The following is a 14,763-nucleotide window of genomic DNA, read 5'->3' as shown; positions in this document are numbered from 1 at the left end:
AAGTTCTTCCATGCTTGTAGATTTAATATTTTACTTGTCCCTAAATACTCTATTCTGCATTTGCTACAAAGATGGAGGCAAATCGTCAAGCTTTAGTAAGGAAACTACCAAATACCGAACCCATCTGCTGATCATCAGGTTCTGAGTCAACCCTCTGGAAACCTCACTTCCCAATTCCCTCTGGCCCAGGCTGTAAGCTGCTTGGAAGTCATGTGTCCAGAGAGACATGATGAGACACCTGCAGTGGGAAGGCCTGTCTGTACAGGGACGCGGGAGACCCGAGGAGATGTTCTGCATGTTACACTTACAGAACCTCAGGTGCTTTGGTGGCTTGGAAGGGCAAAGGCAGTTTCTCTGTCAATGAAACTTTGTTTTTGTTTTCAGTGTTAGTAACAATGGCTTGAAAAATAAAAGTCCACAAAATAGCCCCTTCTTCCCACCAAGGTTCTATAAAAACCAAGAGTTTATGTGAAATTTGCAGGCAGAGGTCACCCAGAGCCCATCCATTGGTGGCTGAAAACTGTGCTTCCCTTCAGCAGGCCACACTTGAGGAGCTCCTCCTGGAGAATGAGACTGAGGTTGAGTTATTTTTCAAGAACCCAGATTTGGTTGGTTTCTCACTTTAAACTCAGCACCCATGTCAAAAAAAAATTCACAATGTCTGAATTACAAGGTGACATACAGTGACTTCTGGCAAAGTTATGAGCTTTACAGAACTTTAAGTCTACTGATTTGTCACGCTATTTAACATCACTCTTCCCAATAAGATCCAGGTGTTAAACTTTGGGATGATAAGAAGTGAACAGGAACAATGACTAAACACCTAGCTGTGATATACAACTGCCTGAATGTGGAGCCAAGGCTGCAGGACAGTGCTGCTCAAAGAGCAGGCCATCAACTTATCGGCAATCCAGGCAACATCTCGAATGCCCGTGACACAGAGAAAGCTGCCAAGCAAACGACGAACTGAACAGTGGACTTGCCAAGTTCCAACCCAAGTTCCAACTTGTCATCTCGTCCCCGACAGAGTCGAGTCTGCACAACACACACTGACTGGCCTGCTCTGGAGCACAATCGCCCTCGTTAAGAACGTAACACATGCAAATACAGTCATGGGTTTTCACAGGACATTTAAAACACGTAAATGAATGAATACCTGTTCCTGCAGGTCGTAGTCATAGCTGTCATGCAGCAGGAGACTGAGGACGTACCGAGTATAAATCATGGCATCGATGCCACATTTCTCCAGCTCTTGTCCCAGCCAGGTCTGCACTGGGCCCAAAGCATGAAGCAGAGACATGTCAGAAACAGACACGGGGCCTGGATAGAACTCGAGGAGCTCTCAGATGGCAAACCATCCACAACTGTGCAGACAGGTACATGAATCTAGGTTGCTGACATCCTTAGAACACAAGGCATTTTCTGTAGTTGGTGTGCTGTTGTACCTGGAGGGGATTTTCACTCCGGTAGAAAGGGTAGAAGCTTGACACCTAGGACCAGCATCCACCTGTGCTGGCCATCAGCTCTCTAGAACAGCACCTCCCTCTTTAGGCATGACCACTGAACCAGCATCCTGACAGCAACAGATACGCGCGTGCAGTTTCCTACTTTCATTTCACATGGAGGCCAAATCTAAGTCTCCGGCAGAACCTACAAAAATGAGAGAAAAAAAGATATGCATTATATATACATGTAAACCAAATTATTTATCTTGTGGAAAAAAAACAAACTGTTCCTCTTTATTGAAATACCTTTGATCTTAGAACACTATTTTCCCCCTGGAACCTTTGACATTTAAAACTAAATGACACTGTAAACTTTTAAAAGCTTACTATCTTTTAACAGGAAAATTGAGAAGTTTATGTTCTGTCTGTGCTCAATTATACTGATGGTTTATTTTGTTATCTCAAGAGACAGGACTAATAAAAACATTTTATTAGATTACAATAAATTTTTAATAATAAATTTTTGTTTATATGTAACACTGAAAGAATTTACTAACAAATCACTAGTTCACATTTAAGTGTAACAGAAATAAGCAGTCAAATATTAATTTTATTGAAACACAGGCAAAACGAATTAGTCCTTTAAATTTAAGTTTTATACAGGTGATCAATTCTTTCATATGCCTAAAAATTTCAGGACTAGTCATTGCTTATTTCATACAAATTAAGGTGAAACACAAACATTTTTATACCATGGCAGGCTACACTTTATACCTACTATAACTTTTCTTACATACGTAGGTTGAATTTCCGATTGTTTGTGATAGATGACACTCTTGATTTAACAGCATTCCCTTTAACATATTTTAATTGTGAAACTAATCTAACAATGAGTTTATAAAATCATAATGTTCTTTGTGGCAGAGTACTGATTGATGTATACTTCTAGCAAAAAACACCAACATAGTTAGAGGTGAAGCTCATCAGCTCAGCTTCTGCATGAACTTTAGCAGACAATAAGAAGGCTACTGAAAATAACTCTTATGAAGCAGTCTTAGTGTTCACTGTTAGTAAAAGCATCAAGTCAGAAAGTTAAATACTCTTCCCCCAAAGATTTAAGACTGAGTTTCTTGCATTCCATCTACAACTACATAGTAAACTTTACATACATCAAATATTTTTTAAAAAATTTAAATCCACCGTAGGACTAAGTTGCTGGATTAATGTATCACTAATGAGTATTTGGCTATTTTAAAAAACTCTTTCTAATATGTTATCTTTTCTAAATTATCAAAGTTGATTAAATCAAAGCAAAGGTTTTCTATGAGTTTCATCAGCTGACTCTTAAAATGAAAACATTTTCCAGAACTCGTTTAACAACTATTTGGTTCTCAGGATTACAGACAGATCATCAGTGGAATAATCTGGGATGTCACATGTAGCAGGCTGACAAGTTGGTTATCATTCAAGGAGATTTGACACAATGGCTGAAGAAACTAGAGGGGAACCTAGGTCACTGGATTCACAGGAAGAAGTCGGAGAGGGCTGCAGAGAATGGAAATATCAGACACTTGTGCAAAGGGTTGTCCACAAACATTCACCAGTGTTCATGGGTGTGTGTCTAAGTAAGGACCTAACCCTTCGCGAGCAAGGAGCACCATGAAGAGCAGGAGGAGACAGGATTCCTGCTCAACAGTGGGGCAAGCGACACCCATCCGACTAGAGAACCTCAGTGTAGGGGACCCTGGCTTGAACACTCAGGAGGATCTAGTGTTTATGGTGGGCATTAGCCCTAAACAATGCTCTGGTCCTGCCTGACAAATCTTAAAAGACCCCAAAGGACCAAACTATTTCCAACTAAATTCATAATGGTCCCAGAACAAAGCTCAATTTTTATAGGAAAACAAAAACATCCAAAATGAAATTGAGAATTGTCAGAGAAGTTAGAGGCGGAGAAGACATTGAAACAGTTATTGTAACTGTTCAAAAAGATGAGAAGAGAATGGAGGATAATGTAAAAGATGTACAACCCAATACCTGGAGATGAAGATATGTTCACAGGGAGAAACACAGGAGAAGTCTGTTAGAAAAAAAAAAGATCACTGAACTTTACAAAACAGAACTAACTGCAGGATGGATGAAAAAATAACTTAAAAGCCTGAATAGAGCACGTGAGCTGTGTGACAACTTTAGAAACCCAACATACATGCAATTGGTGTCTGAAAAGAAATGGAGGAGATAGAGAAATATTTAAAGATTAACACCTGAAAATTTTTCTACACTGATGAAGCTTTAAAAAAAAAACTCACAGATCCACAATGCTCAATGAACTCCAACCCAAGAGACATGAAGAAAATGACACTCCATAACAAAACACTGAAGCCTGAGACAAAGAGAAAAAGCTTAAAGCAGCCAGAAAGAGAGGCACACTGAGGATAAGAAAATGATGACCTCAGAGCTCCTGTTGGGCCCCACGGGAGTGAGAAGACAATGGAGCAAAACTTTTAAAATACTGAAAAAAAAAACCAAAAAAACCCTGTCAACTGAGAGTTCTATATTCCTTAAAAATATCTTTCAAAATCAAGTTGTGGGGCTGGGGGAGTGGCTCAGTAGTAGAGCACTGGCCTAGCACAGGTGAGGTGCTGGGTTCCATCTCAGCACCACTTAAAAATAAACAGACAAAATAAAGGTACTGTGTCCATCTAGAACTAAAAATAAACAGATAAAACAACAACAACAAAAAAGTTGAAACAGACTTTTTAGACATGTAAAAACTGAGGAATTCATCAGCAGCAAATCTGTCCTACGGTAGTATGAAGAGAGAAAAAAATGGTACCAGAACAAAATGTGGATCCACTCAAAGCTGGAAATGGTAATTATATTTGTTTTATTATTTGAATATCCTTAAAAGATAACTGACTTTTTAAACAAAAATAACATACGTGTAGCACATGTACAAGCAAAGTGCAGAACAAGGAGCAGAAGCACCCAGGCTGGGAGAAGAGATGCAGCACACTCCTACAAGCCTCTCCTTTTTTTTTTTTTTTAATAATCGTGAAATCTATTTATTTTTATTTTTGTTACTGGGAATTGAACCCAGGGCTGTTCTACCACTGAGCTGCACCCCAGCCCTTTTTCCTTTTGAGATGGGGTCTCACTAAGTTGCTGAGGCTGGACTTGAACCTTGATCTCCTGCCTTAGCCTCCTGAGCAGCCACTGTGCCCAGATACTGCAAGGTTCTTACAGAGGACAGGAAAGGGCATTTCACTTGAAGACAGAGTCGGATAAATTAGCTATTAATAATCACAACAAATATATAAACACACTGATTTAAAAGGCAAAGAAAGATTGGATTTTTAAAAAATATTTATTTTTTAGTTATAGGTGGACACAATATCTTTATTTTATTTTCATGTGGTGCTGAGGATTGAACCCAGTGCCTCATGCATGCTAGGTAAGCACTCTACCTCTGAGTCACAACCCCAGCCAACAGACTGGATTTTAAAACAGCAAGACCAGACTATGTGCTGCCACTTTAAATATAAAAACGCAAATGTTCCAAGGGAAAGGCTGGAAGAACACAGATGATGCTATGCTGACAAAAGCCCAATGTCCACACTGTTACTGTCCGAAAACACAGATTTCAGAGCAAAGAGGTCAGCAGAGACCAAGGTCAATGTGTGAAGATGAAGGTTGATGCATCAAGAGGGATTTAGCAGCTCTATAGTGCACACCCGACCGCACAGTTTCAAAATATATAAAGCAAAAGCTGGGAGAACTGAAAGGAGAAACACAAAGTCCCAGCTACACAGGGAGGTTCAACACCCCTTTCTCAGCACATCACAGAAAACCAAGACAGAGAGAAGAACAGCCCCCCGCAGCTTGACAGGGACAGACTAGGTTCTCGGTCCGAAGGCAGTCTCAAACAGCTGAAAGAATTCAAGTCACACAAGCATGTTTCCTGACCATGGAATTACATTATAAACAACAAATGTATGGAAAATCCCCCAAATATTTTTAAAAATATTTTTTAGTTGTAGATGGACACAATGTCTTTATTTATTTTTACATGGTGCTGAAGATTGAATCCAGTGCCTCACATGTGCAAGGCAAGCACTCTACCACTGAGCTACAGCCCCAGCCCCAACCCTCGCCCAAATATTTGAGAAATAACAGATGTATTTCTAAACAACCAACTGGACAAAGGAGAGATCAGAAAATATTTTATACTGAATGAAAATGAAAACACAATGTATCAATATTTTCAGAATGCCACAAAAGCAGTATTTACCTAGGAAGAAATTTAAAACACTACCTATGTTAGAAAAGGTCTCAAATTAATGATCTCTGAGGTTTTTACCTTAAGAAACTAGAAAAAGAGAAGCAAATGTAGCCTAAACTAAAAAAGAAAAAGGATTAGAACAGAATGAAATAGAAAGCAGAAGAACAATGAAATAAACCTGATTATTTTAAATAAAGTAGACAGGCCTCTACTTGGACTTATCAGCAAAGAGAGAAGGCAAATTATAACACCAGGATGGAAAGAGGAGGTGACTACAGGTTCTGCTGACATGAAAAGGATATTAGAAAAACCTCACACCAGGGACAGCGCTTGCCTAGCGTGGAATTGGCCCTGCGTTCCATCTGCAGCATCACACACACACACACACACACACACAACTCTACACCAATAAACTCAACAACTCAGACAGAAATGACAAATTCCTTAAACAAATTACCAAAAGCTCACTTGGAGACACTTAATGAATATCTCTGTGTCCACAAGAGTAACTGAATTTACAGTTAAAAACTCACAAATCTCCAGGCCCTGAAGCTTCAAAGCTGAATTCTACCAAATATTTAAGGAAAATGTAATGCCAATTTTATTCAAATTTTTCCGAAAGTGAAGAGAAGAGAACGTTTCTTGAGTCATGTTATAAGGCCAGCATTATCTAATACCAAAAGCCAGATAAATATAGTACAAAAAAACTACGGACCCACAGGAAGAGAGATGAGAGATTCAGAAGTTCTAACCAAAATCTGAGGAAACTGAATCAAACAATATCCATCAAACGGAGAGGGCACAGGCTAATGAAATATACAGTCACCTTTGCCACTCACCTTCAAAATGTTAGTTTACTATGAAAGGCTCGGCTTATACTTGTTTCCCTCATTACTGAAATGGATAAAGGCCTTAAGCTTTTATGCTGTGAAAGACCTGGTTCACTGTAAAGTTTGACATAGAAATGTTGTCGTGATTTTTATCCCATTTCTTTAAAAGAGAATCTCAGCCCAACCACAGGATGGCCTCTTGAAGGAGATTTTCTTTAGCCAAATGATACCAGGTAGCGCAGGAAAAACTGGCATGCAAATTGCAAAATGAAGCCACTCCCGAAGCCAAAGTTGCACGACCTCCAACTGTGCTATTAGCCACTCAAAAGTCACTCTTTCTGTGACTTTCTCAATGGCCAAGCGCAAATACATGGTCACAGCCATAGAGTCACCAGGAGATTATAATCTACAGAGCACAGATGGCTGAGGACCAAGGAAAAGAAAGAGGAAGCAAGTCTGGAAACTTCAGACAAGGCTGCGCACACCTCTCCAGTCCCTTCCCATCCACACAGGACACACCAGTCACTAGACGGCTTACTTCTTCCTGTTTCTTCCAGGGGGAGCCATTCTTGGCTTGCAGCTGGCGTCTGCCCTCCTTGCTCTGAACCTGGAGCTACTAGCAGGTATTAGGCTCCCTTTCCCTAAACACCAAGCTTCCCGTAAAGGGCGAACATCTGACCAAGTCAGAGAGCTGATGCGGAGACACCCAGCTGAAACTTACCTCTAGCAGTCAAAGCATGGGGCCGGGGGAGTGCGGTTTTACCCACGTAAACAAAACCCATGTTCATCTACCTGGCAAGCTGAAGAACACAGCTGGCAAAAGTGTGACATTGTAAAGTCCCCAAAATGGCTAGTGGCAGAGGGCGAATACAGAGATACACAGCCTCCCTCTGCCGTCCAGCTTTCTATTTATTTTGGAATGCAGACATTTGCAAAGCAATCTCTGTGCATTTAAGCCACACTCTACCCAAACAGTTCAGACTCAAAGAAGCTCAGCACAAATTGGGCTTTTTCTGTCTAGTAGACATTTTAAGGACCTTGGGATTAAAAACAGCCCTTGTAGTCAATGAAAATTATCCCCCAAAGACTGAAGCAACGCTGTGCAGGCTTTTGGGTCAATATTAACATGTATTTTAGTCAAATTTTTCATTGCTGTGACCAAAAGACCTGACAATAACACAGAGAAGGGAAAGCGTATTTGTCGCTTATGGGTTCTGAGGTCTCAGTTCACAGAGAGCCAACTCCATTGCTCTAGACCCAAGATAATGCAGATCATCATGGCGGAAGGGTATAGTGGAGGAAAGCAGCTCAGGACACGGCAATCAGGAAGCAGGGACAGAACTCCACTCATCATGGACAAAATATAAACCCCAAGTCATGTCCCCAGTGACCTATCTCCTCCTGTTGCACCTACCAGCCTAAAATTACCACCCAGGTAATCCCTATTAGTGGATTAATCCAGTGACTGGGTTCCGACTCTCCTCCTCTAAGCGTTTCACCTCTGAACCTTTTTGCATTGTCTCACACGTGTGCTTTTGGGGGGACAACTCATATCTAAACCATAATAACATGGCTCTGTGCCTGGCAGCCAGAGTGTGGTGGCTTGACAGAAGAACAGCAGTCAGGCCCAGCTGATCCCCCAGGTAACCCTGCACTGAGTTATAATACACGCTAGCCTCAGTCTTCAGGAGTCAATGCCAGCGCCTGTGACGTGAAGATCTTTCTTGGAACCAGAATAACAAAGTCGATTTTTAAAGCAAAGACACTGACTCCTTCCACCATCTAGTCTACATGTTTTCAGGGTGATGCGACATTCCCCAAGAGGTTTGGCCACTAAGGAAGAGAAAACTGGCCTAAGTACTCAAGCTATTATTACCTAAAACAAAGCTCTTTCAAAAAATAGATAAAACTGATAATGTCACAAATTTAAAATAAGTACTTCAATAATAAAGTGGTTTTTGTTTTTTTTTTGAGGAGGGATCATTTTGAGAAAGTTCACGAATTTTCTAAGTCTCATCCCTATGTGACAATGTTCTGAGAAATACAGTCATCTTTCTATAAGCTTTAAACGCCACATGTTATTACTGAAAATAATTCAAACTATAGCTCTTGCTAGGTTTTTGAGATAGTTGTTTGGAGTGTACTAGCAGCAGCTCCAGTAAGAGATATACTTTGTCTACAGTGCAATTTCTTTGGTGTTCAAATACAGCAAGGTGCTTCTCTCTCTCTCTTTTTTGCAATGCACTATAAGTATTCTAGGTGTGATCACAACACATGCAAATCACTGCAAAATACAACAGTGCACAGGCATGGTGACTTGACTGCCTTGTGTGATATCCTAGCCAATCACATAGCACACAGGGAGGAGCAGCTGTGAATCCACGCTGCTCTGGGTAAAATGCGGGAGAAAAAGCTGGGTAGCTCTGTGCAAACAGTGCATTCATATTTTGAAGCAGCCGACTGTTGACTTCAGAGTATTTCTTTCTGCTCAATTTTACCTTACTGGCTTTCCCCCCCCCCCTTTCCTGGTACTGGGGATTGAATCAAGAGATCCACCACTGAACTATACCAACCCTTTTTATTTATTTTGCGTCAGGGTCTTGCCAAATTGCCCAAGCTGGCCTCAAACTTGCAATCTCCTGCCTCAGCCTCCCACGTTGCTGAAATTATAGGCATGTGCCACCATGCCTGGCTTATATTATATATTTTTTTGTGGTGCTGGGGATTGAACCAGGACCTTGTGCATGAGAGGAAAGCACTCTACCAACTGAGCTATATCCCCAGCCCTCTTATACACTTTTCTTAAAAGTTTTAAAAGATTTTCTTAAATATGAAAATAGAAACACACAATTTTAGCACCTTGAAGTACTTTTTTTCAGTATTTCAACACGTTAAATAATAACATACAAATATTTTCATATTCTGCTTTTTTCATCAACACTGCCCCCCATGTTGTTCCAGTCTTGAGGCACTGTCCAGTGTGGTAGACTCTAGTCATATGTGGCTATTTAAATTCAGGTATTTAAACTCAGTAACTCAGCGAGTCCTGTCCCAAATTTAAAAATAAAAAGGGCTGGGGATGTAGCTCAGCGGTGAAGTGCCCCTGGGTTCAATCCCCTGTACCACAATAGTGAGAAAACAAAAACAGATTAAGCTTACTGTCAGAGGAAAAGGAGTAAGAGGGCCCCTGAACAAGAGGCCAATGGAAGAAAGTTTTAGTTGAAATAGGGCACATGATACTTCGGAAACAACTGCCCCCAAATTGTAGCAGACTAAAACAATGGTTTATACTTTTGTCATGCTATATGCCCATCCTGGGTTGGCAGGGATGATGAGTGTAATCACTCAAAACATGATCATTCTGGGACACAGGGTGACAAAATGGACACCATCTTGAACTCTATCAGTTCAGGGGCCAGAAAATAAGATGTGATTGAGGTGACCCTGAGGTTTTGACTTCCAGTGACTGAGGCCTTCTCAAGGAAGTGAGTTGCTCACACTCATCAGTCAAAGCAAGTCTCCTGGCCTCTCTTCAGCAGAGACAGGTGCAACCAGCCCTGAAGACCACTTCATGGGACAAAATATGGAATTCTTAATAGGAAATATCTAACATTGTTAAAATCAGCATTCTGGTAAACTAAAAATTAAAGCACAGATGAATTAAAATAACGTAAAACAAAAAATAATTCGTAAAAAAGAGACAAAAGCAATACACTCAGAAAGGTTCCAGAAGGCCCCAGTGCTGCTGAGACAGGACTGCCCAGCAGGCGGCACAGTGCGGCCTGCCCTGCCTCCTGCAACCCTGCAGCCATCCTACTACTCTCTTCCTGCCCACTCAAGGCAGCTACTGTCCTCATGCCTTTGTCTTGGGATGAGACCCATTCAGACTGTTCTCTAGCTGCCTCCTGGGGATAGGCTATTTCACAAAAGAAGGCTGAAAGTTCTTCAAGCCAAACTGACATACTCCATGTTCCACTGAGCGGCATGCTCCCATCTTGGCAGATAATTAAAACTGTTGGACTGATAATTTCCCAAACCTAAATGGAGATGAATAAATTCTGAAGAGAGTTTGAGAAATAAATCAATATTTGAAATATTAACATGTGGCACAATACTCCCTCTGGCCCAAGTTCTGAGCCCGTGAGCAGGGGGGACTGTAACCTAGGAACTCCTCATTCTTTCCCACTCTCATATGCACTGGAGATTCTTGTGTCCCAGGCACTGTGCATGGCGCTGGTGGTAAAAGATAGTGACCCTGAGGTTTTGACTTCCAAATTCACCATCCTGTATATGCAGGCTTTGGCTTTATGCTCAGGTATTAGGTAAAACAACTCACTCTTCTACCAGCTGAAACCCTCTGCCATTCCCTTTGATCTAGTATGGTACTTCCTCAATTTATACATCCACTCCAACTACATATTTTTAACTGGTCATTCAAAACTTCACAATAAGTCTGCAGAAGAGCTCGGGTTCAAGGGCATTCATGCCCTAAACTTTCTTTTCATAATTATTCAAGCTGGGTGCTGCAGCACTTTCACACAAAAGTACCTGAGGGAAGAGGGGAGGATATAACAGAAAATAGAAGACCGCAGAAAAGAGAATTTTTAAAAGTATGTTTGAAATATTAAGGCTCTGGCTTTTAGATGCTACTACTTTTTACCAAGATCCTAAATAATACTTGCCTAGCAAACCAGAGAATGCAAACACATACCAAGGTTTTATATATTTTAAATAATTTTTGCCTGTTATTTACTCACTTTGGTGCTACAATTTGGACCACAAAGTATTGCTTACTTTCTTTAGTAGGGAGTCTGGCTCCCAAAGCCAATCTATAGCCAGAAGAGGACCTCCATAAAGAATCGGAACTGGAACTCTACCACTAACAACAGGAGATGGGGGCTAAAAGCTGATCATGTAAGCCTGTTTACTCCATGTCTGAAAAATTATGTATGTTGGACATTCAGACCCCATTCTAGAGATGTATCCTGTGAAAAATGAACAAGGCTTATTTTTAAGATAATGTAATATTAAAAAAAAAAAAAAAAAAACTCGTGAGGGACCTGAGTTCCTTTCATGAAAACAGGGAGAACTGAACAAAGAATAAGACACTGCATCCTTACCAGCCAAGGTATCAGAAAGGAACTGCTAAGTACAGGCTCTCCAGTGATACAATGAATTACTTTCATAAATACAGGATTGTTCTGATAGCTAAGACTACTACTTAACAGTAACAAAACTATTAAGAATTTTAAAAATTTGCAGGCCTGTAACCAGACCTGAAGATGAAGGCAAAAAGAAGAACCAAATGTGACAACACAGGATAGGTGAAAGCATTGCTTCCATGTAGAATCAGCAATTTTCCATTAAAGCAAAAGGAGAGCAGGTCACATATGAAAGGAGATGGGAAAGGGAAGGGCTTTCCATCCAATCTGGGTAAATTCTCTACTGACCCTGCTACTTGCAAATGCATACAGACCAGAAAGCTTTAGTTAGCCTTTCTGTCCTTATTGTTTAAACTCAGCCATTTAGGAGATAAGCTGCTTAAGTAAAGTTGCACTATTTTATATCTAACTTTTACCTGATCTCCAGTTATCTGATGATCATACTCATCTGTTAACATTTCAGGTTTGAAAAACTGGACTGCCAGATTAAAACTGCTTGCAGGTTACTATGTTATTAATAACCAATACAGTTCACTTAGATGTGCTAGATGTCAGAATTCATTAGCAGGGCTACAAAATGGCAGTTTTTCTGCCTGCAAAATGAAATTCCTTATTTAAAAAATAAGTTCCTTATTTAAAAAAAAAAAAAAAAAAAAAAGTCCTAATGGGCCAGGTGCAGTGGCACACACCTGTAATCCTAGTGACTCGGAAGGCTAAGACAGGAGGATTACAAGTTTATTTTATTTTTGATATTGGGGATCGAACCCAGGGCCTTGTGCATACAAGGCAAGCACTCTACCAACTGAGCTATATCCCCAGCCCCAATGGATTACAAGTTTAAAACCAGCCCTCAGCACCTTAGCACAACCATAAGCAACTTAGCAAGACCCTGTCTCAAAATTTTAAAAAATGGGAGATGGGGATATGGCTCAGTGGTTATACATGCCCCCAGGTTCAATCTTTGGTACACACACACACACAAAAAAGTCTTTATGTGAATTTACAAAAATTCATTTTTTCCTAGCAGAGGCAAATTGCATGTCAAACAGGTTACAAAATTTTAAAAAAGCATAAACTATTTTAGCCAAAGGGATAGGGAAATGTACACACTCACAACTACAACAGTTCTCCTCGCCTGCAAAATGCAACAAAACAGCCACCACACAAGATCCAAACACAAGACAAAACAAAGTTCATTATCATGAAATTCTAAGAGCTTTTGTTAGAAAGGTAGTAAATGAAATTAAATGAAATGAAATTTGTTGCAAAAGTAATGAAACAATTAAATTTTAGAAATTTTAAAACATCAGATAGGAGAAATTAAAATTTATCTTCACTCTAGGAAATTAAAAATTTCAAAAATCCTAAGCAAGTTTATTTAGAAACTAAAACAAATAGATTTTTAGAATTTTTGAAAATACAAAAAGCTCAAATATGATGAAAAGCACTGTCAAAGCTGAAACATTTTATCATATAAAATACTAGATCACACTGTGCCAAAATGATCTTTCAAAGTGATACTCTTGCTTATCAAAATGTCTAAGCATAATCCCAGCGGCTCCGGAGGCTGAGGGAGGAGGACTTCGAGTTCAAAGCCAGCCTCAGCAACCACGAGGCACTGAGCAACTCAGTGAGACCCTGTCTCTAAATAATACAAAACAGGGCTGGGGATGCGGCACAGTGGAAGAGTGCCCATGAGTTCAGTCTCCAGTACCAAAAAATAAAAAATGTCTAAGCATAGGTATTCTAGTGCTTTCAACTTCTAAACTCAGAACCCAAGGCAATCTACCTCTGAGTTTCAAGAGAGGGGGAGAGTGGCCCAAAACTCTCCAATTGCTAAGACCATGGATTTTTAAAAATTACTGTAAAAAGCTATAAAATATTATAGTTCCCCAAAATGGGCTTAGGTAATAAGCAACACTTCAACAATGTTTTATTATCTGCCAATAAAATCTCATTTAATATAAAAATTGTGTGGACTGTCTGATACTAGTTAGAAATTTCAAAGGGTCTAAATGAAATTCTATTTGATTATGCAAAAAGATACAGTGGAGAACTCAGAAAGTACCAAAGTATGTGTGCTAAATTTTTCATACATTGTTATATGCTTCAAACATTAAATCAAGTATTCAGATGTAGCTCTTAGGGTAACTACAGTAATTCTTCTAGCCCCTAGAAGCTATTTAAAGGAACAATGTTATCATTTAAAAGATAACAGGCTGGGGGGGGGGGTGTTCTCAAAGTTTATTCTGGATGACACAACAAATGTATTATATTGCTTTAGAACTTTATTTTGCATAAATTAGGAAAACACCAGAGCTTCTTGAAACTTTCAATATGTTAATATACATCTAGGACCTCCAAGAAGGAAGGAAGTAGGTAGTTTGTGTGCTGAGTTATTTATAGACCTCTTTTGCTTCCTTGGAACAGAGGAATTTCAGAATGAAATTAACATTTTCCCCAAAGTCTAAATTATAAGTAAGATATAGACCACCTGAGGTCCTTCCATCCTGAATTCTCCAAGACTGAAAAGTTAAACTAATGGCATAATTTAGGAATAAAATTCTTAAGTATCTCTCTTCTTTACTTCCCCTCAAATAACTTGCACAGTTATTCTATACAGCAAACCAACCAGTACTCCTTTTTATAAGTATCAGAATCCTTCAGCTTTCCCCTCTAACCTGGACAGCCTCCGGGCACATCTACTGTCTCTGAGTACACTAGAGTGGCTTTCAGGTTCCCACCCTCACACGGGGTGTTCTGTGCAGGGGCAAAGGCCCTCCACAGCGCCCTGCCTCCCCCTGCACAAGACCAGCAAAGCCGACCCTCAGTGGTGGATGGCTTGAGCCTAGGAGTTCAAGAGCAGTTGGGGCAACACAGTGATAAGCCAGGAGAAAGGAAGAGAGAACGGTGGGTTGGTTGGTGTGATTTATACAAATGTCACCCCTACAAATCTCTTTTTCCTACCTTGTCCTCTCAGTCTAGTAGTCCCAAAGACCCACAGGATATTTCCATTTGACCTCAGCTAGATGAAGAACATCCAC

General features: G+C 40.1%; 1 protein-coding gene across 14 annotated transcripts in view; it reads right to left on the bottom strand.

Annotated features, from left to right (window-relative positions):
* Kiaa0232 (KIAA0232 ortholog) overlaps positions 1-14,763 on the bottom strand; it is an 80,808-nt gene that overhangs the window by 52,545 nt on the left and 13,500 nt on the right. For 12 of the 14 annotated variants that reach the window (XR_009224817.1, XR_009224816.1, XR_009224818.1 and 9 more), the window contains exon 2: positions 1,157-1,650. Coding sequence is in view for 9 of the 14 variants with exons in the window: in XM_046423558.1 (XP_046279514.1) it covers positions 1,157-1,300 (144 nt within the window). In the remaining 5 variants the exon portion in view is untranslated. The remainder of the gene's footprint in view (positions 1-1,156; positions 1,651-14,763) is intronic. The other 2 variants (XM_058572437.1, XM_058572432.1) reach the window with 1 other exon arrangement.

Source organism: Marmota monax, unplaced genomic scaffold (assembly GCF_021218885.2).
Source record: "Marmota monax isolate L192 unplaced genomic scaffold, Marmota_monax_Labrador192_F-V1.1 WCK01_AAM20220418_F8-fsc00009, whole genome shotgun sequence".
Taxonomy (NCBI): domain Eukaryota; kingdom Metazoa; phylum Chordata; class Mammalia; order Rodentia; family Sciuridae; genus Marmota; species Marmota monax.
The sequence above is the reverse complement of the archived record's forward strand: the minus strand, read 5'-3'. Positions and strand labels throughout refer to the sequence as shown.